This window comes from Cibotium barometz, chromosome 34 (genome assembly GCF_041138505.1).
Source record: "Cibotium barometz isolate CiBa-2024 chromosome 34, ASM4113850v1, whole genome shotgun sequence".
NCBI classification, from domain to species: domain Eukaryota; kingdom Viridiplantae; phylum Streptophyta; class Polypodiopsida; order Cyatheales; family Cibotiaceae; genus Cibotium; species Cibotium barometz.
Window position 1 is genome coordinate 29,488,927 of NC_141079.1, and position 21,168 is coordinate 29,510,094.

At 44.9% G+C, this 21,168-nt stretch overlaps 2 protein-coding genes and 1 pseudogene across 2 annotated transcripts in view; all 3 read left to right on the plus strand.

Annotated features, from left to right (window-relative positions):
• The first annotated feature begins 1,070 nt into the window (after nt 1-1,070).
• The window catches only part of LOC147618869 (ATP synthase epsilon chain), a 39,554-nt gene continuing 19,456 nt past the window's right edge, over nt 1,071-21,168 (plus strand). Inside the window, exon 1 of the mRNA XM_086773968.1 lies at nt 1,071-1,338. Coding sequence (XP_086630094.1) covers nt 1,143-1,338 — 196 coding nt within the window. The 5' untranslated portion in view covers nt 1,071-1,142. The remainder of the gene's footprint in view (nt 1,339-21,168) is intronic.
• On the plus strand, nt 14,122-15,825 carry LOC147618870 (uncharacterized; annotated as a pseudogene).
• Nucleotides 15,934-17,099, plus strand: LOC147618871 (uncharacterized). The gene is made up of 3 exons (XM_086774342.1): nt 15,934-16,307; nt 16,413-16,578; nt 16,677-17,099. The coding sequence occupies exons 1-3, from the start codon at nt 16,252-16,254 to the stop codon at nt 17,097-17,099; spliced, it is 645 nt and encodes a 214-aa protein (XP_086630468.1). The 5' UTR covers nt 15,934-16,251.

The following is a 21,168-nucleotide window of genomic DNA, read 5'->3' on the forward strand; positions in this document are numbered from 1 at the left end:
TCCTAGTTGAGCAGGTTTTATGCACAGTCTTAGAAGTAAGCCTTGGCAGGCTGCTAGGCGAGTATTCAGATACTTACAAGGCACTTAGTCCCTTGGCTTATTCTATGCTAAGGGAGGTGATATTCAACTACGATATTTAGCTACATGCTTTCAGTGATTCCGATTGGGCTGGGTATCATGACATGTGAGTCTCCACTAGTGGCTTTTGGTCTCCTCTTGGAGATTCATATATATCATAGCTTAGCAAGAAGCAACCAATAGTGGCCACTTTGAGCTGTGAAGCTGAGTAGAGAGCAGCTTTTACAGCTAATGTAGAGTGTGTATGGCTTAGATGTCTTTTGGCAGATCTTAGTATCATTGGTGTTGGGATATCAGTTCCCTATCTCTCTTAGTCCTTAATTGGGCTTGTACTTGATTTTTGGACTCTCTATCCTTAATTATGAGTATTGCATTTGTACTAGTCCCATAGGCCAAATTTGGCCTCCCACGTACGTTTAAAACTTCATTGTCATCATCATTCTCTCTCTCTCTCTTTGAAATTTTGGCTTTAGTTTGTAATGCCAAATTGTGGCATGTGCATCAAAAGTTGATTGCCCAAAGGTTTTTTGCTGACATTGTAAAAGGTGAAAAGGAATTTAGGTGATTGAAAGTGAATCATGTAATTGAGAGGATGAAGGTGAGCTGGAGTGATTTGTGGAGTTTTGATGGAGTGAATCATAGAAAGATCACTGGATCTAGACGCTTTCTTGATAAGATATAAATTGATATATCACTCCTTGCTCATTTTAAGTGGAATTTGCAATGAAATAGAGCTTTGATTTATGCTTATTTTGTATTTGGTTTAAGCCCTTATTAGGCTTCATTACTTTGCTTAATCAAGTATGGATTTCATTATTTGTTGTGAACCACCCCAACCTCAAAAAGTAAGGTGGTATCAGAGTCTCTTCTGGGGTTGACTTTTAGCATTTAGTACTTAGGGATTAAGCTATACTTATGTTGATTAGCAAATTTGATTAACCTAGATTAGATAGGTGTTGCAAAATTTAGAGAGAGGAAGGGGCCATCAAATTTTTTGTCGTGAGAGAAGGAACAACCTCAAAGCGGGTTTTTTCTTCTGTGGAAGTTTTGAGAGGGAGAGAAGGATGTCTGCAGCAGTGACAAGCCAAGCCGCGGGCCCTTTCTGGCGAGCAGCAGGGATGACCTACGTCGCCTATGTCAACACGTGCGCCTCTTTAGTTCGCAAGTGCCTCAAGGAGCCCCACAGATCGCAGGCGGCCACGCGCGAGCAGGTCTACTACAAGGTCGCCATGTGGGAGGACGGGCGCCCTCTGAAATCAGGTCAGGTTCACAGCCCTTTTTCATACGAAACGCACTCTGTGTGTCTGTGAGAGAGAGAGAGAGAGAGAGAGAGAGAGAGAGAGAGAGAGAGAGAGAGAGAGAGAGAGAGAACCTATGGGGTTTCGTACCGCACAGCTCGCCAAAAGGATAAGTTCTGTGTAGCATTTCGCATATCAATGCACCGTGTCTGTTTGTTCTGTTTTTTTCTAGGGTTTTGTACTACATCGTACATCTATGTTCCCCCCGCTTTGTACAGTAGAGGTCGTACATGTTTGGTACTAGCATCGCTTTTCAATGTAATGATCCCCCTCCTCCCCCAACACACGCATAGACACACACCCACACATTCTTTAAGGTTCAGTGTGTCCTTGGCTTTTGAAAACCATTTTTCGTCATGTTGTGTTATGGTTCAATGTGTACCATTGGAAATCACAATGGAAATCATATCTTGATTTAGTCCCAGGCAGCCGGCTACACACAACTCGCAACTCTCACTAAGATCGGATTTGGTATGCCGTGTAAACTAGTTGCAAATGCGTACAAAAGGTTACTGTCCTGCTGTTGGTGGTTGATCTCATTGATCTCCAGACTCCTTGGCTGATAGTCTTGGCTCTAGAGCCCTTGTTCTTGGCTTTGCAATCCTTGTCTCTAAATGATTCCAAATGACCCTTGACTTGTTTTTATATAAATATTTAATAGTAGGTCATATGAAAGTAGGTCTTATGTAGGTCGGTCAATAATTTTCAGACCCAAATATACGCTCCCAACTTGTGTCCCATTCATTGATGCATGTTCTGGCACCTCCGACACCTGTTGGACTGTCAAAACTGCTCCAATCAGTTCACATTCACACTTGGATCTTGCTTAAAAGGCGGCTGCAGGAGAGACCCATGTCCATGTCTGGACTATCTACTTTAGCTCTGTCAGCACTTGCACCAGCCACAGGCTGTACATCTGCAACAATGTTAAGGCTAAAACATCAAAAGGGCTTCATATATTTCATCATCACAACTCTCTCCCTCTTCATGTTGCTTTGTGCAATCTGCCTGTGCTGCTCTATACCTGTCTGTACTGCTGTCATACATGTTTGCACCTGCAATACCTGTTGTACCCGCCTTGCACCTGCTGTACCAACACCAGTACCTGTTGTACCAACACCAGACTCCAGTACCTGCTGTACTCACCTCTGTACTTGATGTACGGTCTACTGCGGTCCTTGTACCAGCTGTACCAGCCTATGTACCAGCTGTATCGGCTGTTGTACTTGGTGTAGCCTTTGTACCGTCTGTTCAGGCTCTTGTACCTGCTGTACCAGCCCATGTATTTGCTGTACCTGCTGTTTGGGGCTGTTCATATCAGTATCACCTTATGTGTACCAGATGTACAGCATTGTGCCAACTGTACCAGCCTTTTGGTACCTGTTGCTCAACAAGTATCGCCATTGGAAGTTCCTACATTGTATATAAAGGCTTGCGAGCGTGTTCCACTTGTGATTTCAAGAATTGTATTTGGATAAGCCTGTCCATCTCCAGCTTGGGAGATAAGAGGTTTGCAGCTTGTGCTTGCTTTGGTAATAAATTTTTCCAAGGAGGGGCCTGGGGTTGGCCCGGCCCAGTGTGTTTTCCTTGTGCAAAATCCATTGGCCCGTGGTCTTGTCTGTTGCACGGGTGGACCATGAGGTGATTGTATACATTCTTTTGTTGGAGTGCATACTTTTTGGGTCTCAAGGATGTATTGCTTGAAACATTCTCAAATGTGCGAATCCAACATGATTTTCTAGTAATATGCTTAGTTTACATTGTGGCTTCATTTTTAATGGATATTTTGGGGACTATGATGAGTCAAATCCGTGGGGAGCATAATTCTTGAACATTATCAAGATTGATTCACTGATCTGTTGAATGGCCAGTGATACCTATTAATGGTTGCCATTTTGATAGGTGGGCATCTATCAGCAGGTTGAGGATGGATCCTGGTGCCAATTGAGTATCTTTGGGGTGCAATAGTTTACTAGTAGTTGCACATAGGTTCTATTCATATACAAATGTTACAAATGTAGCCATTGTGTCACATAGCACCTCACTGCATGGGTGCGTGTGACATCTCCTTTGGCAATAAAAACTACAGAAAGAGGAAGAGAGGGAGAGGAGTGGGCACATCTTTGACCCCAAGTGTAGTGTTGATAGTCTTCAATCTGGTTTGGTGATCTAATCCTTCGTGTTTATTCTGATTTTAATTGGGTTATTGGTTAAGTTTTCCAAGATCCATGCACCTCGTTTTACATCATTCTTGAAAGGAGTCACTTTTGGGTCATATTGGGCACTGATGACGTTAGTGGGGATGTCATAGTATCTAGTCTATACTATGCATGATGGAGTTGATGGTTTATTCTCTTGTGGAGGACTACCATGAGGTTATAAATTGCACTTTCTTGTAAGGTGAATTTGGGCATGTTCGTGGATTCATCTAGGTATATATCACTTTTGGGTCATATTATTACACCTAACACAATTTCTATAAATAGATGCCATTATATTGCGGGCTGTGGCTATTTCCGGCACGTTGTGTAATGAGTTTTGTGGTTTTCGGTTTTGGTAATCTTTTTGCCATGTGCATGCCTTTAGTAGGATGCACATTATGACAAGAGCATTGTGTAACTACACGAGCTAGGTGTGAACGTCCTTGGGCATCGTCTTGTGAACGATATGCACGTCAACACTTAAAATGTAATAGCCACAATCCACAAAACAATTGAAAGCTACATCACTGCACAAGATAATCTGCCAGAGTCAAGCACTGCACAGTACACCACCACTCGGGCTGCGAAGGGGTGTTGGTTATGTGTGTGTGTGAACACTCCTTAAAAGGTGTTTGTGTTTTTATACTTGTGAACCCACTCTTATGATTGGATAGGATAAGTGTGTGTAACATGCGGAAGCTTCGGAGAAGATCGGTAACTTCAATGCTCAGAAATCAGCACACTTTTTCGCGACGGAATTAACGCAGAAACTGAATGAAGATGTGCAGAAAATATAGAGAGAGAGAGGGAGAGAGGAGAGGACACAGTATTGGGTCCCGAATACCCTCTGTAGGGCCCCCACAACGAATGGTGTATTTGCTTTATTAGAATGATGTAAATCTGAAAAGAAAATACAGAAATCTTGACCTTTCTTGGCTGAGAAATCTTGACCTTTCTTGGCTGAGAAATCTCTGCCCTTGACCTGTAGTCCTCCACCCTTGGCTGTCCTAGCCCTTGTTTGCTTGAGGACTTGGTGAATTGTGAGATAACACAATTGAATTATGGCTCACCCGCAACAGCAGTCGGCCAACATCATATCCAGGCGGCGAGCAATAAATTGTCCCACGACTGAATATTCAGCATTTAATGCTGAAAAATTCACATAAAAAACTGCGCTTCTTTCTCTAGTTGGTTGGGCATCATGCGCCTGAAACATAAGGGCTGGGCACTGATTTTGCAAGTACACTAGGGCTGGGCAGCTTGTATGGGCTGCCCTACAGCCATATAAATGCTTCATGTATTGTCGGCTGCCCCTGGCATGCCCTTGGGGCTGTCCTACAGCCCCTCCATGGCTGGCCAGTTCAGCCAGGGCCTTCTTGGCCCTTATGGGGGTGGTTTCACACTATCCCCATGCCCACACTAAGACTTGGGGTAGCCCTATTGTCATGTGCACAGTGGGTATCTACCGTGTGCTATACGCATGCAAGACTAGTTTCGAGGCTTGGGGAAGCTTGGAACTAGGCAGGCTGATTGACGAGCTGAGTTAGGGATATACTAACGGGCGGGCACCCAAGTATGGACGGACGGGCGGCCAAGTGTGGACGCCCGATGACCGGCCAAGAGCCTATAAAAGGGTGGCCAAGGTTAGTTATTGGATTATAGAGAGTCTCGCGAGTTTGTGAGAGCTCTATGGTCTTGGAGCCTGGATCTAGTGCAGACGTGCACCTGCTTTATGCAGCCAAGGCCGGCAGCGATCTCGAGGCCCGCGAGGGCAGCTTCGTGGCGGTGTGGGACGTCGCGAGGAGGAGATTGGTTGGTACGTCAACCTAGTTAGCTCAGCTCGTGGCTCGGTGGGGACAGCCAAGACTGTGGGCTCGCCCACGGCTGTCATGGTTGGGAGGTGAGTCAGGCCTGCACCCCCTTGCTTGTTTGTTGTTCGTTTGTTTGCAGGATTCGAGTTTCGAACCAAGATCGATCACGAGGGGATCCGTGGGGATTTGACAGTGGTATCAGAGCATACCTCGTGAACGAGCAAGTCGGTAGGTAGAGAAGAAGAGGTCGAAGAACGGTATGTGTTAAAAAAGCTTGCTGTTTTTTCTGTGCATACCGCAGTTTTCAGATTTTGTATGTGTTTTTCCTTCATCAATGAATCCCATGTTGATGGGAGATGGTAGGTTGAATAAGGTTGATTGCTTTGCAAAGAAGAGGCCTTGTGTGCAGTCGTTTAACCTGCAGGGAGAGAAACAGAAAAAAAAAAGAGCGAATAAACATGATGCTTTTCGTTGTTTTTGTTCAACGCATGAGAGAGAGAGCGAAAGACGTGCTGGCGAGTGGGTTGCTGGCCGAGTTGTGTTGACGTGGCAGGCGGGCAGGTAAGTTGCAGGCGGGCGGGTGCGTCACTTGGCAGATTGGGCCTGTAGGGCAGTTGGGCGGCCAAGCCTGCCAAGCCAGGCGGCTTGCGCAGCCACCCCAGGGGCCGGCCAGGCCTGTGTAGCCAGGCAGCCAGGCCTACGCAGCCTAGCGCACCGGCCAGGCCAGGCCACGCACAGCCGGCGCCCAGGCCACGCACAGCAGGATGGCGACTAGTCAACAGCAGCCGACAGCAGGCGCAGGATGGCGACTAGTCAGCAGCCGACGGCAGGCGTGGAGGCGTCGGAAAGGAAAAAGCCGGCAGCATGGCGACGTCAGCTCACCGCCGTCAGGCTAATCCAGGAGGGAAGCGAAAAAAAAAACGCAAGTAAAGCATTACGTTTTTTTTTTAGTGCTTTCGTTTTTTTTTTAGGGGAGTTTAATTTTTTTTAAAAAGTCCTCCCCTCTCTAAGGTTTCCAAGGTTTTTATTTTTTTAAGACTTTAGAATATATATATATATATATATATATATATATATATATATATATATATATATATATATATATATTTATTCACAAAAAACAAACAAAAAACAAAAGCTAAAGCAAAAGCTGAGCCTAGCTTTTCGAGTTTTTTTGGCTTTTGGGAAACCTTTATAAACCCCTCTAGTGGGCTTCTTGCCACACATCTCTCGAGTTCTCAAGTTCTCAAGTTTTCGAGTTTTCAAGCTCTCGAGTTTGTTCGCACTTTTGTTGTGCAAAGACCAAATTTTCTCTCCGCGTACCCTCTTCACGATGTCGACCCAAGAATCAGAGTTGGAGCCCCTCGTGGAACGCGAAGGCTTGCCGGCTACGGAAGGCACTGATGTCGATCTTTTTGACGAGTTTGTGTCAAAATCAGATTTCCAAGAGTTCAAAGTAGCTCTCGAAGCTTCTTCGACGGAACGTCAAGCACAAATCGCAGCCCAGATGCAGGCTTTGCAGAACTTCATCGCTCTATTGACCACTACCCTCTCTACTTTCTCGGAAATGGATACCTTGGCTTCTGCTTTAGGCCCCAATATTACTCCGGAACCGTTCGGGGGCGAGCAAAAGCAGCGAACCAAGGAGATCGTGGACACTTGGCTACATAAGTGGCAAGTTCACTTTCAGTTTCATCCATATGATGATGGAAAGAAGATACAGTTAGCAGCAGGTTTCCTGTCCGGCAAAGCTTTGCTTTGGTGGAAGGAACTGAACCCAAAGCCAACGACTTGGGCACAATTTGAAGATATTTTCAAGAAAGAATTTCTCAAGAAAGAGGATGACTACGATGTTGTTGCCCGGTTTTCAGCTTTGACCATGACCTCGCAGCACCTCACTTATGAGGTCTACCTCCAGAAGTTCCGTGACTTGCAGATGAAGGCTACAAAGATGGATCCCACTACTCTTTTGGGGTTTTTCGTAGCTGGTTTACCAGACTCGTACCGATTACAGGTTAAAAATAACAAATGTAAAACATTGGACGAGGCCATTCATTCAGCTCGTATCTATGATGATACGATGGTCTCTTCCAAGTCAAAACCCGTTACCAAGCAGGGGAACAAGCATAAAAGAAAGTTCTCCGCACCTATGGCTAACACGAATGAAGGCAAGTCTTCGGACCAACCTTCGAAGAATTCCAGTTCGACACCAGCGAAGAAGAAACGACTCCTTAGGGCTTTGAAGCTCAAGAAGGAAGGACGTTGTTTTATCTGCGAAGAAAAAGGACACATGCGTAATGAGTGCCCGAAGCAAAAGGGTACCAAGTCAAACGCAGGACCCAAGCCAAAGGCAGCTAACCAGTTGTCTTTGACAGGTACGTCAATTACTGTACTTTCTCGCCCTAGTACTTGTTCTGATTGTCTGTTCAATTCTAAGGTATTTGGCATGCATGATCTTCTCCGAGTTTATGGAGAAGTGAATGGCCATAAAATTCACATTCTTTTAGACCCTGGCAGTTCGCATAACTTTGTTAACTACAAACTTGTACAGAAATTGAGTCTTGATACGACACTCAGCGACCATACCTATGAGGTACGTCTACCTGCGAGAAGACAAGTTTGGGATCGCAAGGTCGAGATGCTTCCAATCCAGATTCAGGACTACAAAGATACTCTGGAATGCTATGTTATGCATCTGGAAAATGTAGACTTGTTATTAGGGATTGAGTGGTTTAAGACTCTTGATGTCCAGATAGATTGGTCTAGTCATATTTTTTCTTTTCAGCATAGGGACACCAAGTATAGTATTTTAGGTGATTGTATTCATCCCTCTCAGGGACCTCTTGTAAATACAATTGATTTTGGAAATATAATGAATTCTTCTTTGTACACCGCTTTCCATTGTGTATTGATTCCACTTTCTTCTTTTCTCATCCCTTCATTGGATGTGAATGAATTAAGTGTGTTTGAAAGCAAAGAATTACAGAAGATACTTGATTCGTTTCAAGATGTATTTCCTAAGGAATTGCCATCGGGTTTACCACCTGAACGGGCAGTAGATCATCGTATTGACTTGATCCCTGGTGCTCATCCTGTGAGTATTCCACCTTATAGGATGAGCCAAGCTGAGGAAGATGAGTTGGCTAAACAACTTGAAGATTATTTGAGGATGGGCCAGATCCGTCCAAGTAAATCACCTTGGGGTGCACCTGTGTTGCTTAGGAGAAAGAAGGACAATACTTGGAGAATGTGTATAGATTACAAAAGATTGAACAAGCTGACAATTAAGAACCGTTATCCTCTCCCTAGATCAGATGACCTAATTGACCGGTTAGCAGGAGCGAAATATTTCACGAAGATAGATTTGCGTACTGGCTACCACCAGATACGTATTCATGAAAGGCATGTCGAAAGAACCGCCTTTCGGACTAGGTATGGCCATTACGAGTTTCTCGTATTACCTTTTGGGTTAACCAATGCTCCAGCCACTTTCCAGCAAATGATGAACGATCTTTTTCGTGAACATTTGGGAAAATTTGTGGTGGTGTTCCTGGATGATATTTTGATATATAGTCGTACTCTTGAGGATCATGTCAGACACCTCACGATTGTCTTATCTATTTTAAGACAGAATCGACTATATGCTAAATTCAGTAAATGTGAGTTCTTTATGACCGACATCATTTACTTGGGACACAAGATCACTAGAGATGGATTGAGCATTGACTATGACCGAGTTCAGAAGGTTTTGGACTGGCCTATACCGCGAACAGTGAAACAACTTCGTTCTTTTCTCGGTTTTGTTGTTTTTCTTCGGAAATCTGTACGGGAGTACTCTCAGCTCACACTACCGATGACCGACTTATTGAAAGGTCGTGGACGTAAGTCCAATCAGCCTATCACTTGGAATAACAATTTGGATATGGCCTTCAGACTTTTGAAAGATAAAGTCAAGGAAGCACCTATCTTAGCATTGCCTGATCCTAGGCGGCCTTATGTTCTTGAAACTGATGCCAGTGACTATGCTATCGGGGCTGCTTTATTTCAAGATGGTAGACCGGTTGCTTTTGAAAGTAAAAAGCTAGACGACACTCAATCTCGTTGGCCAACCCTTGAGAAGGAGCTTTATGCTGTGATTCATGCTCTCAAGGTTTGGAGACATTATTTATATGGCTCCAAGTTTGTGGTATTGACTGATCATCAGTCAATCAAGTATGTGTGTGATGCGGATGATTTGAGAGGCAGGAAAGCTCGTTGGGCAGAGTTAATGCAAGATTTTGATTTTGAGATCCGTTATTGGAAAGGGTCCATGAATAATATTGCAGATGCGCTTAGTCGGATTAGAGAGGTGAATACTTTGTCGTTCACCGAGATTTCTACTGACTTATTTCAGTCATTGAGAGGGCTTTGCAGGACTGATAGTTATTTTGGTCCATTTTGGCAGAAGATCCAGGACGGGAGCTCATTGATTGACCAAGACTCGGTGACTGCGCAGTCTACCATTCAGGCTGCAGGAGGTCAGTGGATGATTCGGAATGGTTTACTATTCCGTAATGACAAAATTTGTGTACCACAGATCCCGGACATTAGGTCCAAGATTCTGAGGGAGTGTCACGAGGCACCTTCTGCTGGACACCCTGGGGTACACAGGACACTATCATTAGTGAAACACACTTTTTATTGGCCGAAGATGAAAGGGTATGTAGAAGATTATGTTCTCAAGTGTCACATTTGTCAGGCAAATAAAGCTGAACGCTTTAGACAGGCTGGGTTGTTGCATCCTTTGCAAATCCCAGGTAATAAGTGGGAAAGTATTTCCATGGATTTTATTACCGGATTGCCAAGAACACATCAAGGCCATGATTCTATTTGGGTTGTGGTAGATCGCTTGACAAAAATGGCTAGATTTTTACCGACCCGGAAGACTATTACAGCTACGCAATTAGCTCGGCAGTTTATCGAGCAATTGTTTAGACTGTACGGGTTACCGCAGGACATAGTCAGTGATAGGGACTCTAAGTTTACGAGTGACTTTTGGAAACTTGTTTTCGAGAAGTTGGAAACAACTTTGAATTTGAGTTCCTCAGATCATCCTCAATCTGATGGCCAGACTGAAAGAGTGAATCAGATTTTGGAGGATATGCTTCGAGCATATGTATCCAAAAGACAAAGTTCATGGGAGGATTATCTTCCTATGTTAGAATTTGCATATAACAGTACTAAGCATACAAGTACAGGGTTTAGTCCTTTCATGCTTATGTATGGGTTTCAACCTAGATCACCTGTTACAGTAGGATTCTCAGGACTTCAGCATGATGCAGCACGTAACTTTTTGCAAGATATGCAGGAAATGTTACAAGTTGCAAAGGAATCTATTAGAAGTGCTCAAGACCGAGACAGGTTTTATTCTAATAGACATCGTTCACCTAGAGAGTTCTCTGAAGGAACGATGGTGTATTTGCGAGTTCCGAAAGATTCCGAGACTTTACGGACAGGTAGATCTCCGAAATTATCCCCTAGATACTGTGGATCATTTCGTGTTACACGACGGATTGGTTCAGTTGCATATGAATTGGATTTGCCTTCTCATGTGAAAGTTCATCCTGTATTTCATGTCAGCAGACTTAAGGAAGTACTGGGTGGAGCAGATCAGATAGTTACTCCTCAAGAAATATAGATGTCCAAGACATGACATTTGTTCCGCACGAACCTGAAAAGATTCTTGGCTTTCGTGAACGAAGATTGCGTCATACGCTTATCACGGAATACAAGATCAAGTGGAAGGATCGTGTTGAGGAGGACGCTACATGGGAGACACTGACTTCTCTTCAGAGAGATTACCCTGGCTTTTTAGTGAGCTCAGGAGTGAGCTCTTAGAGGAAGGGGAGTATGTCATGTGCACAGTGGGTATCTACCGTGTGCTATACGCATGCAAGACTAGTTTCGAGGCTTGGGGAAGCTTGGAACTAGGCAGGCTGATTGACGAGCTGAGTTAGGGATATACTAACGGGCGGGCACCCAAGTATGGACGGACGGGCGGCCAAGTGTGGACGCCCGATGACCGGCCAAGAGCCTATAAAAGGGTGGCCAAGGTTAGTTATTGGATTATAGAGAGTCTCGCGAGTTTGTGAGAGCTCTATGGTCTTGGAGCCTGGATCTAGTGCAGACGTGCACCTGCTTTATGCAGCCAAGGCCGGCAGCGATCTCGAGGCCCGCGAGGGCAGCTTCGTGGCGGTGTGGGACGTCGCGAGGAGGAGATTGGTCGGTACGTCAACCTAGTTAGCTCAGCTCGTGGCTCGGTGGGGACAGCCAAGACTGTGGGCTCGCCCACGGCTGTCATGGTTGGGAGGTGAGTCAGGCCTGCACCCCCTTGCTTGTTTGTTGTTCGTTTGTTTGCAGGATTCGAGTTTCGAACCAAGATCGATCACGAGGGGATCCGTGGGGATTTGACACCTATGGGCTGGCCCCTATTCCTAAAAGCAAACCCTAACTATCTACACAATGATCTGGCACCGATACCATACCAGATACACAAAATCATTGACATCATTCCAGAGGGAGACTCACAGCGCGAACTGGCACTGTTTCATGTGCAGGACAATGCACACCTCACCTTGGACTCCTGTGCAGGACAATGCACACCTGGCCTTGGACGACTGAGATGGATCCCTGGCTGACTCGTCCCGGACTGGGCTCACATGGGACCAGTTTACCATCCCAGGTCCTGCACTTTCTATACAGATATGTCTACGTGGCATCCAAGTGCGGGATGCACGTGACATCCCCTTCTGCTGAACTTGACGGAAGCTGCATAGCCTCCAAATAATCCGTCAATAACACCGGATAGTCTTCGAAAAACTCTTTGTCAAGCCATACCGCATGCTTGAAACGGTGCAAAAGGATCTGTTCCGGAACCATAACTTCTGCTTCATCAACAATATCTGGTTCCGTCTCGTCTTTAACTTTTGAAGGGATAGGACTTGCATATGGCTTTAACCAATTGACGTGAAACACATCGTGCATAGTCCAACTCGGAGGTAGCTTTAATTGCATAGACACCTCATTAATCTTCTTCTGGATGGGAAAAGGTCCGAAGCTCCTGAAAGACAACTTTGGGATCGCTTGCCCACCTGCTTCAACCTTTGCTTCATAATCTGAAGATAAACCCAATCCCCTTCGGAAAACTTCATATCCCTTCGGTCTTTATTGGCCTGTCGAGTGTAGGCTTCTTGCGCTTTAGCCAACCTGTCTTTAATTGACTCTAAAATCTCCTGGTAAGACTTCGTCACTCTATTTGCTTCAGGTACTGAAGACGAGGTCCTGGTCAACAACGACTGGAAAGGTCTTCCAAACGCTGCCTCATATGGAGTCCTGCCAATAGCTGAAGAAAAAGAATCATTCAAAATAGCTTGAACTAAAGGCAAATAAGATTCCCACTTACCTTGCTGATTGTGGACATAACACTTCAACACATCAAAGGCCAAGTGGTTGTATATCTCTGTCTGGCCGTCCGTCTGTGGGTGGAATGCACTGGAAAAATTCAATGTAGTACCAAAGTTATCAAACAATGCCCTCCAAAAATGACTGCTAAACTTGGCATCTCGGTTTGACACTATGGTCCTAGGATCCCGCCAATCGGGTACCAATGCCGAATGAACAATTGGGCAACATGCTCGGCACATTGGCCCTGCAAGGAACAAGCATAACAAATTTGCTAAATCTATCAATAATAGTTAAGCACTGTGTATTACGGTTACTCGGACTGGGAGGCAGATTTGTGACAAAGTCCATGGAAATATCTTGGAAAGGATCCTTAGGAATTGGCAAGGGTTGTAACAACTCTATCTTCTTTCCACGAGGAGCTTTTATCTTTTGACAAATATCACAGCGTTGTACATATGTAAATACATCTCGTCTCATCTTTGGCCAATAATATTGCCGTTCCAATTTCTCCAGAGTCGAATTCATGCCCCTATGACCACCAGTAATGGCGTCATGGAGAAGAGCTGCCCTGAACGATTTCATGACACATAGTCGGCCTTTGTAGAAAAGCCAACCATCGCGTATCAGAAAGTGGCATGGTCTTGTGGCATCCAATGTCCGTTCCCACTGTGTACCGAACTCCTCGGAATCCGCGTACGTGTGCTTCATGTCATCTAGTCTTGTACCAACAAGATCGAGTCTAGTGGTTTGAATCGAAGTCACTTGTCCCTTCTTGCTCAAAGCATCGGCCATTCTTGGAAGATACTCAATCATACCACCGAATTGTTGGAATATCTGACTCCAGCAGTGTTGTCGATCACTCCACCGTGCACTTGGCATTGTCTGAATCCAGCGTAATGCCTGATGGTCAGTGCGAACCTCAAAGTCACGGCCATACAGAAAATGTTTCCAATGTTTCAAGGCCTGTATAACCGCAAGGAGTTCACGATCGTAGACTGAGTAATTTTTCTTTGCGGGTAGTAACTTACGAGACATGTAAGCTCCTGGATGACCATTCTGTTGTAACACACCGCCAATTGTGGTGATCACCTGAAATGGCTCGTCCCATGAGGCAAGTGCTAAACAAGGCGCTTTTGATAAGGCCACCTTGAGGTTCTTGAATGCCTCCAACGCTCGTGGAGTTATTCGAATCTTTTGCCTTCTTGTCTTCACACCAAGGTTGTTGCCGTACGTATGTACGGATCCGTACAGTACGGTACAGTCGTACGGTATGGTACGGTACCGTACTGTATGGATCCATACGGAACCATTAAAAAAAAAATAAAAAATGTGTGGCGTGTGGCGAGGCACGCGTGTGGCGATCATGCGATTGTAGATAAGCGACCAAAATTTGGGCATTTTGTGTGTACTTGCAAAATCGTGTGTCCTGTGTGTACCTGCAAAACTTTGCAGAGCAAATCTCCTCGCTCTCTCTCCCGCCCAGACTTCATCATGCCGCGCAAGACTAACCCGAACTGGGCAATCCACACCAATGTCCTGAGGGTTGTTAACACCCCTTCTCAGCAAGGGTCAGGTACTCGGCTATGGGCATGCAAGTATTGCGGGGAGCAGTACACTGGCACCATAACTCGCGTCATCAAGCACATGACAGGTATCGGGTGCACCAATCAATGTGGTCCATGTGATAAAATACCACAAGCTGTGAGGGACCAATTGATTGCGGAGAATTGTCCTGCAATGGGTGGTGCAAGCAGTGTTAGAGGTGGTGAAAGTACGCAAGATGCTCTCCATGATGCTTTTATTGGAGATGTTACAGGTTCAGGTACACTAGATGAGGGTGAAAGTCTTTTGGCTTCAGCCCAATCCACCACATGCAGGAAGAGGGCACGTATTGCCGATGATGAGGACCTCCTGCCACAAGATGCGAGAGGTGCAGGGGAGGCATCAAAGCAATCCACTCTGCGTTCTTGTATCTCATCACAAGCTTGGGTAAAGGAGCGGCAAAGGGTGGCAGAAATGGAGATTTGTCGTACTCTTATTGAGTGTAATATATCCTTCAATGTGTTAAGGACAGACCAATGGAAAAGAATGGTGAAAGCAATTGCGCAGGTAGGGCCTACTGAGACGTGGACAGGTCTTGAGTATACGAAGATGCGTACATCCATGTTGGATGAGCTGAAGGCCTTGATAGACAAGGCGCTCACTCCTGTGAAAGCAGGTTGGCAGGAGTTTGGATGCACTATTATTTCAGATGGGTGGGCAGACATTCGCAAGAGGCACATAATCAATATCCTTGTGTCATCTTGCTTGGGCACCTATTTCTTGCGTGCCGTGGATGTAGGGAAAGCAGGAGACAGGATCACAGGGGAGTTCATTTATGGCCACATTCGACAGGCTATCCTTGAGGTTGGGGAGGACAATGTTGTGCAGGTGGTGACCGACAACGCCTCTAACTGCAAGGCAATGGGTCAAATGGTCGAGGCAGAGTTTCCACATATAGTGTGGACTCCATGTGCTGCCCATTGTCTTGATTTACTTATGGAAGACATTGGGGAGCTTGTTTGGGTGCAGCCCATTGTTGCAGATGCTGTAAAGATCACCACCTTCTTCTGCAAGAAGCATTAGGCTCTTGCCATCTTTCGGAGCCATAGCCCTTTGGATATGGTGAGACCCTCCAAGACCAGGTTTGCCTACATATTCTTGGTCTTGGACAGGCTCTACAAGATAAGAGATTCACTATCATCAACAGTTGTGGATCCAAGGTGGCGACAGATGCATCATTCAGAGGATGAGCGTACAAAATACTTGCAGAGGCGGATCCTGGATGATGATTTTTGGCAGCAAGTTTATAGCCTTTCAGTTGCACTTAAGCCCGTGTATGTCCTTCTCCGACTTACAGACATGGAGGGCTCAACTTTGGGGCTGGTCTTTCATTTGTTTATGCAAATGAAAGACCATGTTGCTCAGTGTTCCATGATGACTGTTCAACGGTAAGCAATAGTTCTAATTTCTTCCTCTTTCTTTGATTTTTATGACTTCTCGATTCTCGATTCTCATGACATGTCAGGACTGACATGTGTACACTTAGCACTATAACCTAAGACATGTATTTTCAATCTCTCATTTTCAGCCGAGGTGAGATCTTGGACATTGTAGACAAACGGTGGACATTCATGAGCCGTCCCATCCATGCGATGGCTGCCATGCTCCATCCTCTCTACAGGTCGCCAGAGCTATGGAATAATACTGCTTTGAGCATGAAGCAGTCAGAGTATGTTGGAAGGATGTTCTCAGAGGAGGAGCAACTTCAGATCGATAGAGAGTTCACCACTTACATGAGTGGTATTGGTGCTTCATTTGCGAGACCTGTGTCATTGAGGAAGGAAGCCATGAAATTCCCTTTGACATGGTGGCACTCTTATGGAAGGGTTGGTCTTCCAAACCTTTCACGCTTTGCTCTTCGTGTTCTATCTCAGGTAACTTGTAATTAATCTCTAAAGTATAGTCTTCGGAAGTGAAGCTTGATGTTTTAGTATTAAAAGATTTACAAATTTGCTCGCATTGCACTCATTTTTGCACAGGATTGCTCAGCTGGAGCATGTGAGCGGAACTGGAGCTCATACTCTCTTATACACACCAAGATATATTCGGAATCGCCTTAGTACTTCTCAATTAGAGAAGTTGGTGTACTGCAGAGCTAACATGAGGCTCGTGCGAAGCTACCATGCTTTGGGGTCACCGAAGCAGGTATAAATTGGAATTTGGACTCAAGAAGAACTTAGAAGTAGAAATTTTTTTCTAGTTCAATGAATATCCAATATGCAATTTGTGGCATGTTTAAACAGGTTGATCCAACACTACTCAAATTGGTAGATGAACCCAGCCCGGAGCTTGTGGATCGACAGATTAGAGATGAGCAAGATGAGATTTTGAGAGCTTTACATAGAGAGCTTGAGAGCGTGGATCGTTGTGTGACCCGCTCACGTGCACGATCTCTCAGCATTCCTCTACGCCAGGCAGCACCAGATCCAGGCTCTGCGAGACGAGAGAGCATTCGCAGGGGAAAGCTTCCAGTTCGTCGCACCCAGCAGCGGCGTGCAAATGAGGCTGTCGAACTCATTCACACTCGGATTCCCGAGGCACATGACGTGGATGCACTGGAGCTTGTTGTTGCTGAGCCAGAGTTCGATGAAGAGGGCAATGGTATCAATGATGGAGGCATGCTCTCTTCAGAAGACTCATCATCTTCATCTGATGATGAGATTTGAGACTCTCAAATCTCATCTGATGATGAGATTTGAGACTCTTGCGCCTAGACTCTAGAGTCTAGACAACTGTAGTGTTTCATTGTTTTGCTTTTTGCACTTGTGGACCAGGACATGTGCTGTAGACATGATATTTGTACTCTCTTTTATCATCTATGACTTTCATGGTTCTTGCTTATATCACTATGACTGTTGACATGAGGTATTGTGTAATGGGCTTGGTAATTGATAATTGATTTAAACTTTAAGTAATGAGGTTCAGTCTTTATTTTAAGTATTTTGGTTGCTATGTCTACAAAATATTCAGGTTTCTAGGACTGTTTACAAATGGTACGTATTGTTTACGTACCTTAAAATTTATTCCGTACAGAAGTACGTTCCGTACGTACTGATAGCGTGCCGTACACTACGTACCTTTCCACCTTGCTTCACACCCTTTAGCAGATCACTGAGATACGCCGAGAGATTAGAAAACTTGTCTATGTGGGTGGAGTATGCTTGGCATATATCCACAAAGGATCTGATGTCATAGGTTGTCTGAGGTACTTCCCAATTGACAATCTCGGCCACTTTAGCTGGATCAAGTCCGATGCCTTTTGCACTAATTATGTATCCCAAGTAATGTACCTGGAACAAATAAAATTCCAGCTTCTTTTCATTGACGTAGAGCTCTTTGCTTTCTAGCAACTTGGTGCCCTAGCTGGGCTGCCCGGTACACTCTGGTCCCAGGGTTCTTGGTCTCTTTCGTCGTCGAAGCTCGCCAGAGTAGGAAAACGTGCTTCCTTTCGCGCAATCTGACCATCCACTATGTGTGTGGGAGACGTCCGGAGGCTGAAAACCAACCGTCCTTCGAGGGACATGATTCACTCCGAAAGGGGTAGTCCACCGGCGTCTGAAAACCAACCACATGAGCGAGAAAAAGTTTTGGTTTCTTTGCTGAATCTTTGCACTTGAAGTAGGCTCTGATACCACTGTAACATGCGGAAGCTTCGGAGAAGATCGGTAACTTCAATGCTTAGAAATCAGCACACTTTTTCGTGACGGAATTAATGCACAAACTGAATGAAGATGTGTAGAAAATAGAGAGAGAGAGGGAGAGAGGGAGAGAGGAGAGGACACAGTATTGGGTCCCAAATACCCTCTGTAGGGCCCCCTCCACGAATGGTGTATTTGCTTTATTAGAATGATGTAAATCTGAAAAGAAAATACAGAAATCTTGACCTTTCTTGGCTGAGAAATCTTTGCCCTTGACCTGTAGTCCTCCACCCCTTTGCTTTAGCAACTTCTTGGCTGTCCTAGCCCTCCGCAACAGCAGTCGGCCAGCATCATATCCAGGTGGCCAGCAATAAATTGTCCCACGACTGAATATTCAGCATTTAATGCTGAAAAATTCACATAAAAAACTGCGCTTCTTTCTCTAGTTGGCTGGGCATCATGCGCCTGAAACATAAGGGCTAGGCACTGATTTTGCAAGTACACTGGGGCTGGGCAGCCTGTATGGGCTGCCCCATACCTACCCTACAGCCATATAAATGCTTCATGTACTGTCGGCTGCCCGTGGCATGCCCTTGGGGCTGTCCTACAGCCCCTCCATGGCTGGTGGGTTTAGCCAGGGCCTTCCTGGCCCTTATGGGGGTGGTTTCACACTATCCCCATGCCCACACTAAGACTTGGGGTAGCCCTATGGGCTGGCCCCTATTCCTAAAAGCAAACCCTAACTATCTACACAATGATCTGGCATCCGGTACCATACCAGACACACAGAATCACTGACATCATTCCAGAGGGAGACTCACAGCGCGGACTTGCACTGTTTCATGTGCAAGACAGTGCACACCTGACCTTGGACTCATGTGCAGGACAATGCACACTTGACCTCGGACGACTGAGATGGATCCTTGGTTGACTCGTCCCGGATTGGGCTCACATGGGATGAGTTTACCATCCTAGGTCCTGCACCTTCTGTTCAGATATGTCTACGTGGCATCCAAGTGCGGGATGCATGTGACAGTGTGGCACATGGCATCCAGTGTGTGTGTGTGTGATTGCTTTCAGTCAGAAGATAAGGCTTCTAGCCTACAAAAAGGTATCGTACTCAATGATTACAATCAATTAAATCATACATTGTACATGCAATCATTTGCTCTCTCTCTCTCTCTCTCTCTCTCTCTCTCTATTGAGTTTTGTTACATCTCTCTCTCTCTCATCTATTGATCACCATGGACATCTTCCATCCCCGTTAGTTGTGATGAAGGTTGCACTTTGATTACCAATATGGTATCAGAGCTATTGTGAACCTTGCAACGTCGTGCAACCTCTTTGCGTTGACTTCGTTTGTCTATGTTCGCGCCATGTGCCATTGTCTCAGTCGCCTCCGCCCAATTGCGTCGCTCGTACCGATGGACCTCATGATAGGGTGCTGGCGGGACCGAGTTGAGTTGACTGTTACCTGCTTAGCTGTCTGGGCGGACCAAGGAGGCAAGAACCTCGTCTGTGCCGTCGTGTCATGATTGTGACTTAATTACCCTTAATCATTGAAGGGACACCAGTGAGAAGGGTCACACCCTATCACATGGGTTATCACCAAAGGACACGTCTATTCAAAGAGACACATCTATTGATCAAAGGACACATCTCTACGTCCAAAGGAAATAACTATTCATTCAAGAGTTACACCCTTTCATCAAGGATGTGTCTCTTCATTTGTACCTCTTCAGGTCCTATTTAACAAGGCCTTGTGTCTCAATGTAAACAACATAGCTTTTCGCTCTTGGTCTCATGTTTACTAAAGTATTTAAGCATTAAGATATTTTAATCATGTTTAATTAAGCTAACATCTTAATATTGGTATCAAAGCGAACAAATTCCAACTTGTAGGATGCCCACAACCAAACCCTAACCCTAAAAATCAGCAAAACCCTAACCCTAAAAATCAGCAAAACCCTAACCCTAAAAATAAGCCAGCCTTAACCCTAAAATTGGCCATAGCAGGGTTTGAATTGAAGAGTAGGAGAGAATGCCGTGTTCAATTTTAGGCCCTTTGCCCAATTTTACATGATTTATGAAATCCCCAAATTTTCTACAACACACAAAAAGAAAAACGTTGGCAAGCTGGAGCCTCACTGGGGTACCCATAGCATAGAATTGGGTCTTCTCTTCCACCTTTGCAAGCACCAGTTGGTGATGCCGGTTCTCTCAGTCTGAATCGTCATTTTCAACAGCCGCCTCTCCTTTCGAAGTGAAGAGCCATGACTATGGCAATTAACAAAAAAAAGAAGAAAAGAAAAGTTTTTTTAAAGGCTCTAGAGGCCTTAAGTGGGTTGACTACCATGAGTATATAACATGCACGTTCCTAAAAGGTGAATTTGGGCATGTTCCTGGATTCATCTAGGTATATAATTCAGCTGTATTAGTGGACATGCAGATTTCATATTGTGAAGTTTTCGTCCGAGTTGCGGCCAGTTGATATTGTGCTTATTCTTTCTATCTTTAGCGGTGCATTTGCCCTATCAACTACTTATTTGTTGGACTAATTCTTTCTATTTGCTACTTTCCTTAGTGCTAGGCTTCATTATGGTTGAGTCTGTCCTGCATCTCCGAAGGTTTGACTGAAACTCAGTACGAAGGGCTTTGTGTGAATATATGCTCTTATGTGTGTGTGTGTGTGTGTGTGTGTGGAGTGCGTGTGTGAGAGCATATCTTGATATAGAGTTCTACACCCACTATTGGGCATTGATGACGTCAGTGGGGATATCGTAGTATCTAGTCCATACTATGCATAATCGAGTTGATAGTTATATAGTCTTGTGGGTTGACTACCATGAGTATATAACATGTACGTTCCTAAAAGGTGAATTTGGGCATGTTCTTGGATTCATCTAGGTGTATAAGACGGCTTAAGTAGTTGCCTATTAAGCTTTTAGTCATCCATAATCTTGGTTAAGTATCTGCATTTGCTGAATTCTTTAATCTCTCCAACTCTCTAGTGATGTAATTGGGGGTTTTACAACAATAATCCTAATTTCTTGCCATTGGTCAAATATACATGCTATTCATTGATATGGAAAGCTAT

Coding starts and splice junctions, on each gene's coding strand:
- LOC147618871 (XM_086774342.1), top strand. CDS start 16,252: ATGGAAGGGTTGGTCTTCCAAACCTTTCACGCTTTGCTCTTCGTGTTC. Junction 16,308..16,412: donor CTCTTCGTGTTCTATCTCAG/GTAACTTGTAAT, acceptor ATTTTTGCACAG/GATTGCTCAGCTGGAGCATG. Junction 16,579..16,676: donor CTTTGGGGTCACCGAAGCAG/GTATAAATTGGA, acceptor ATGTTTAAACAG/GTTGATCCAACACTACTCAA.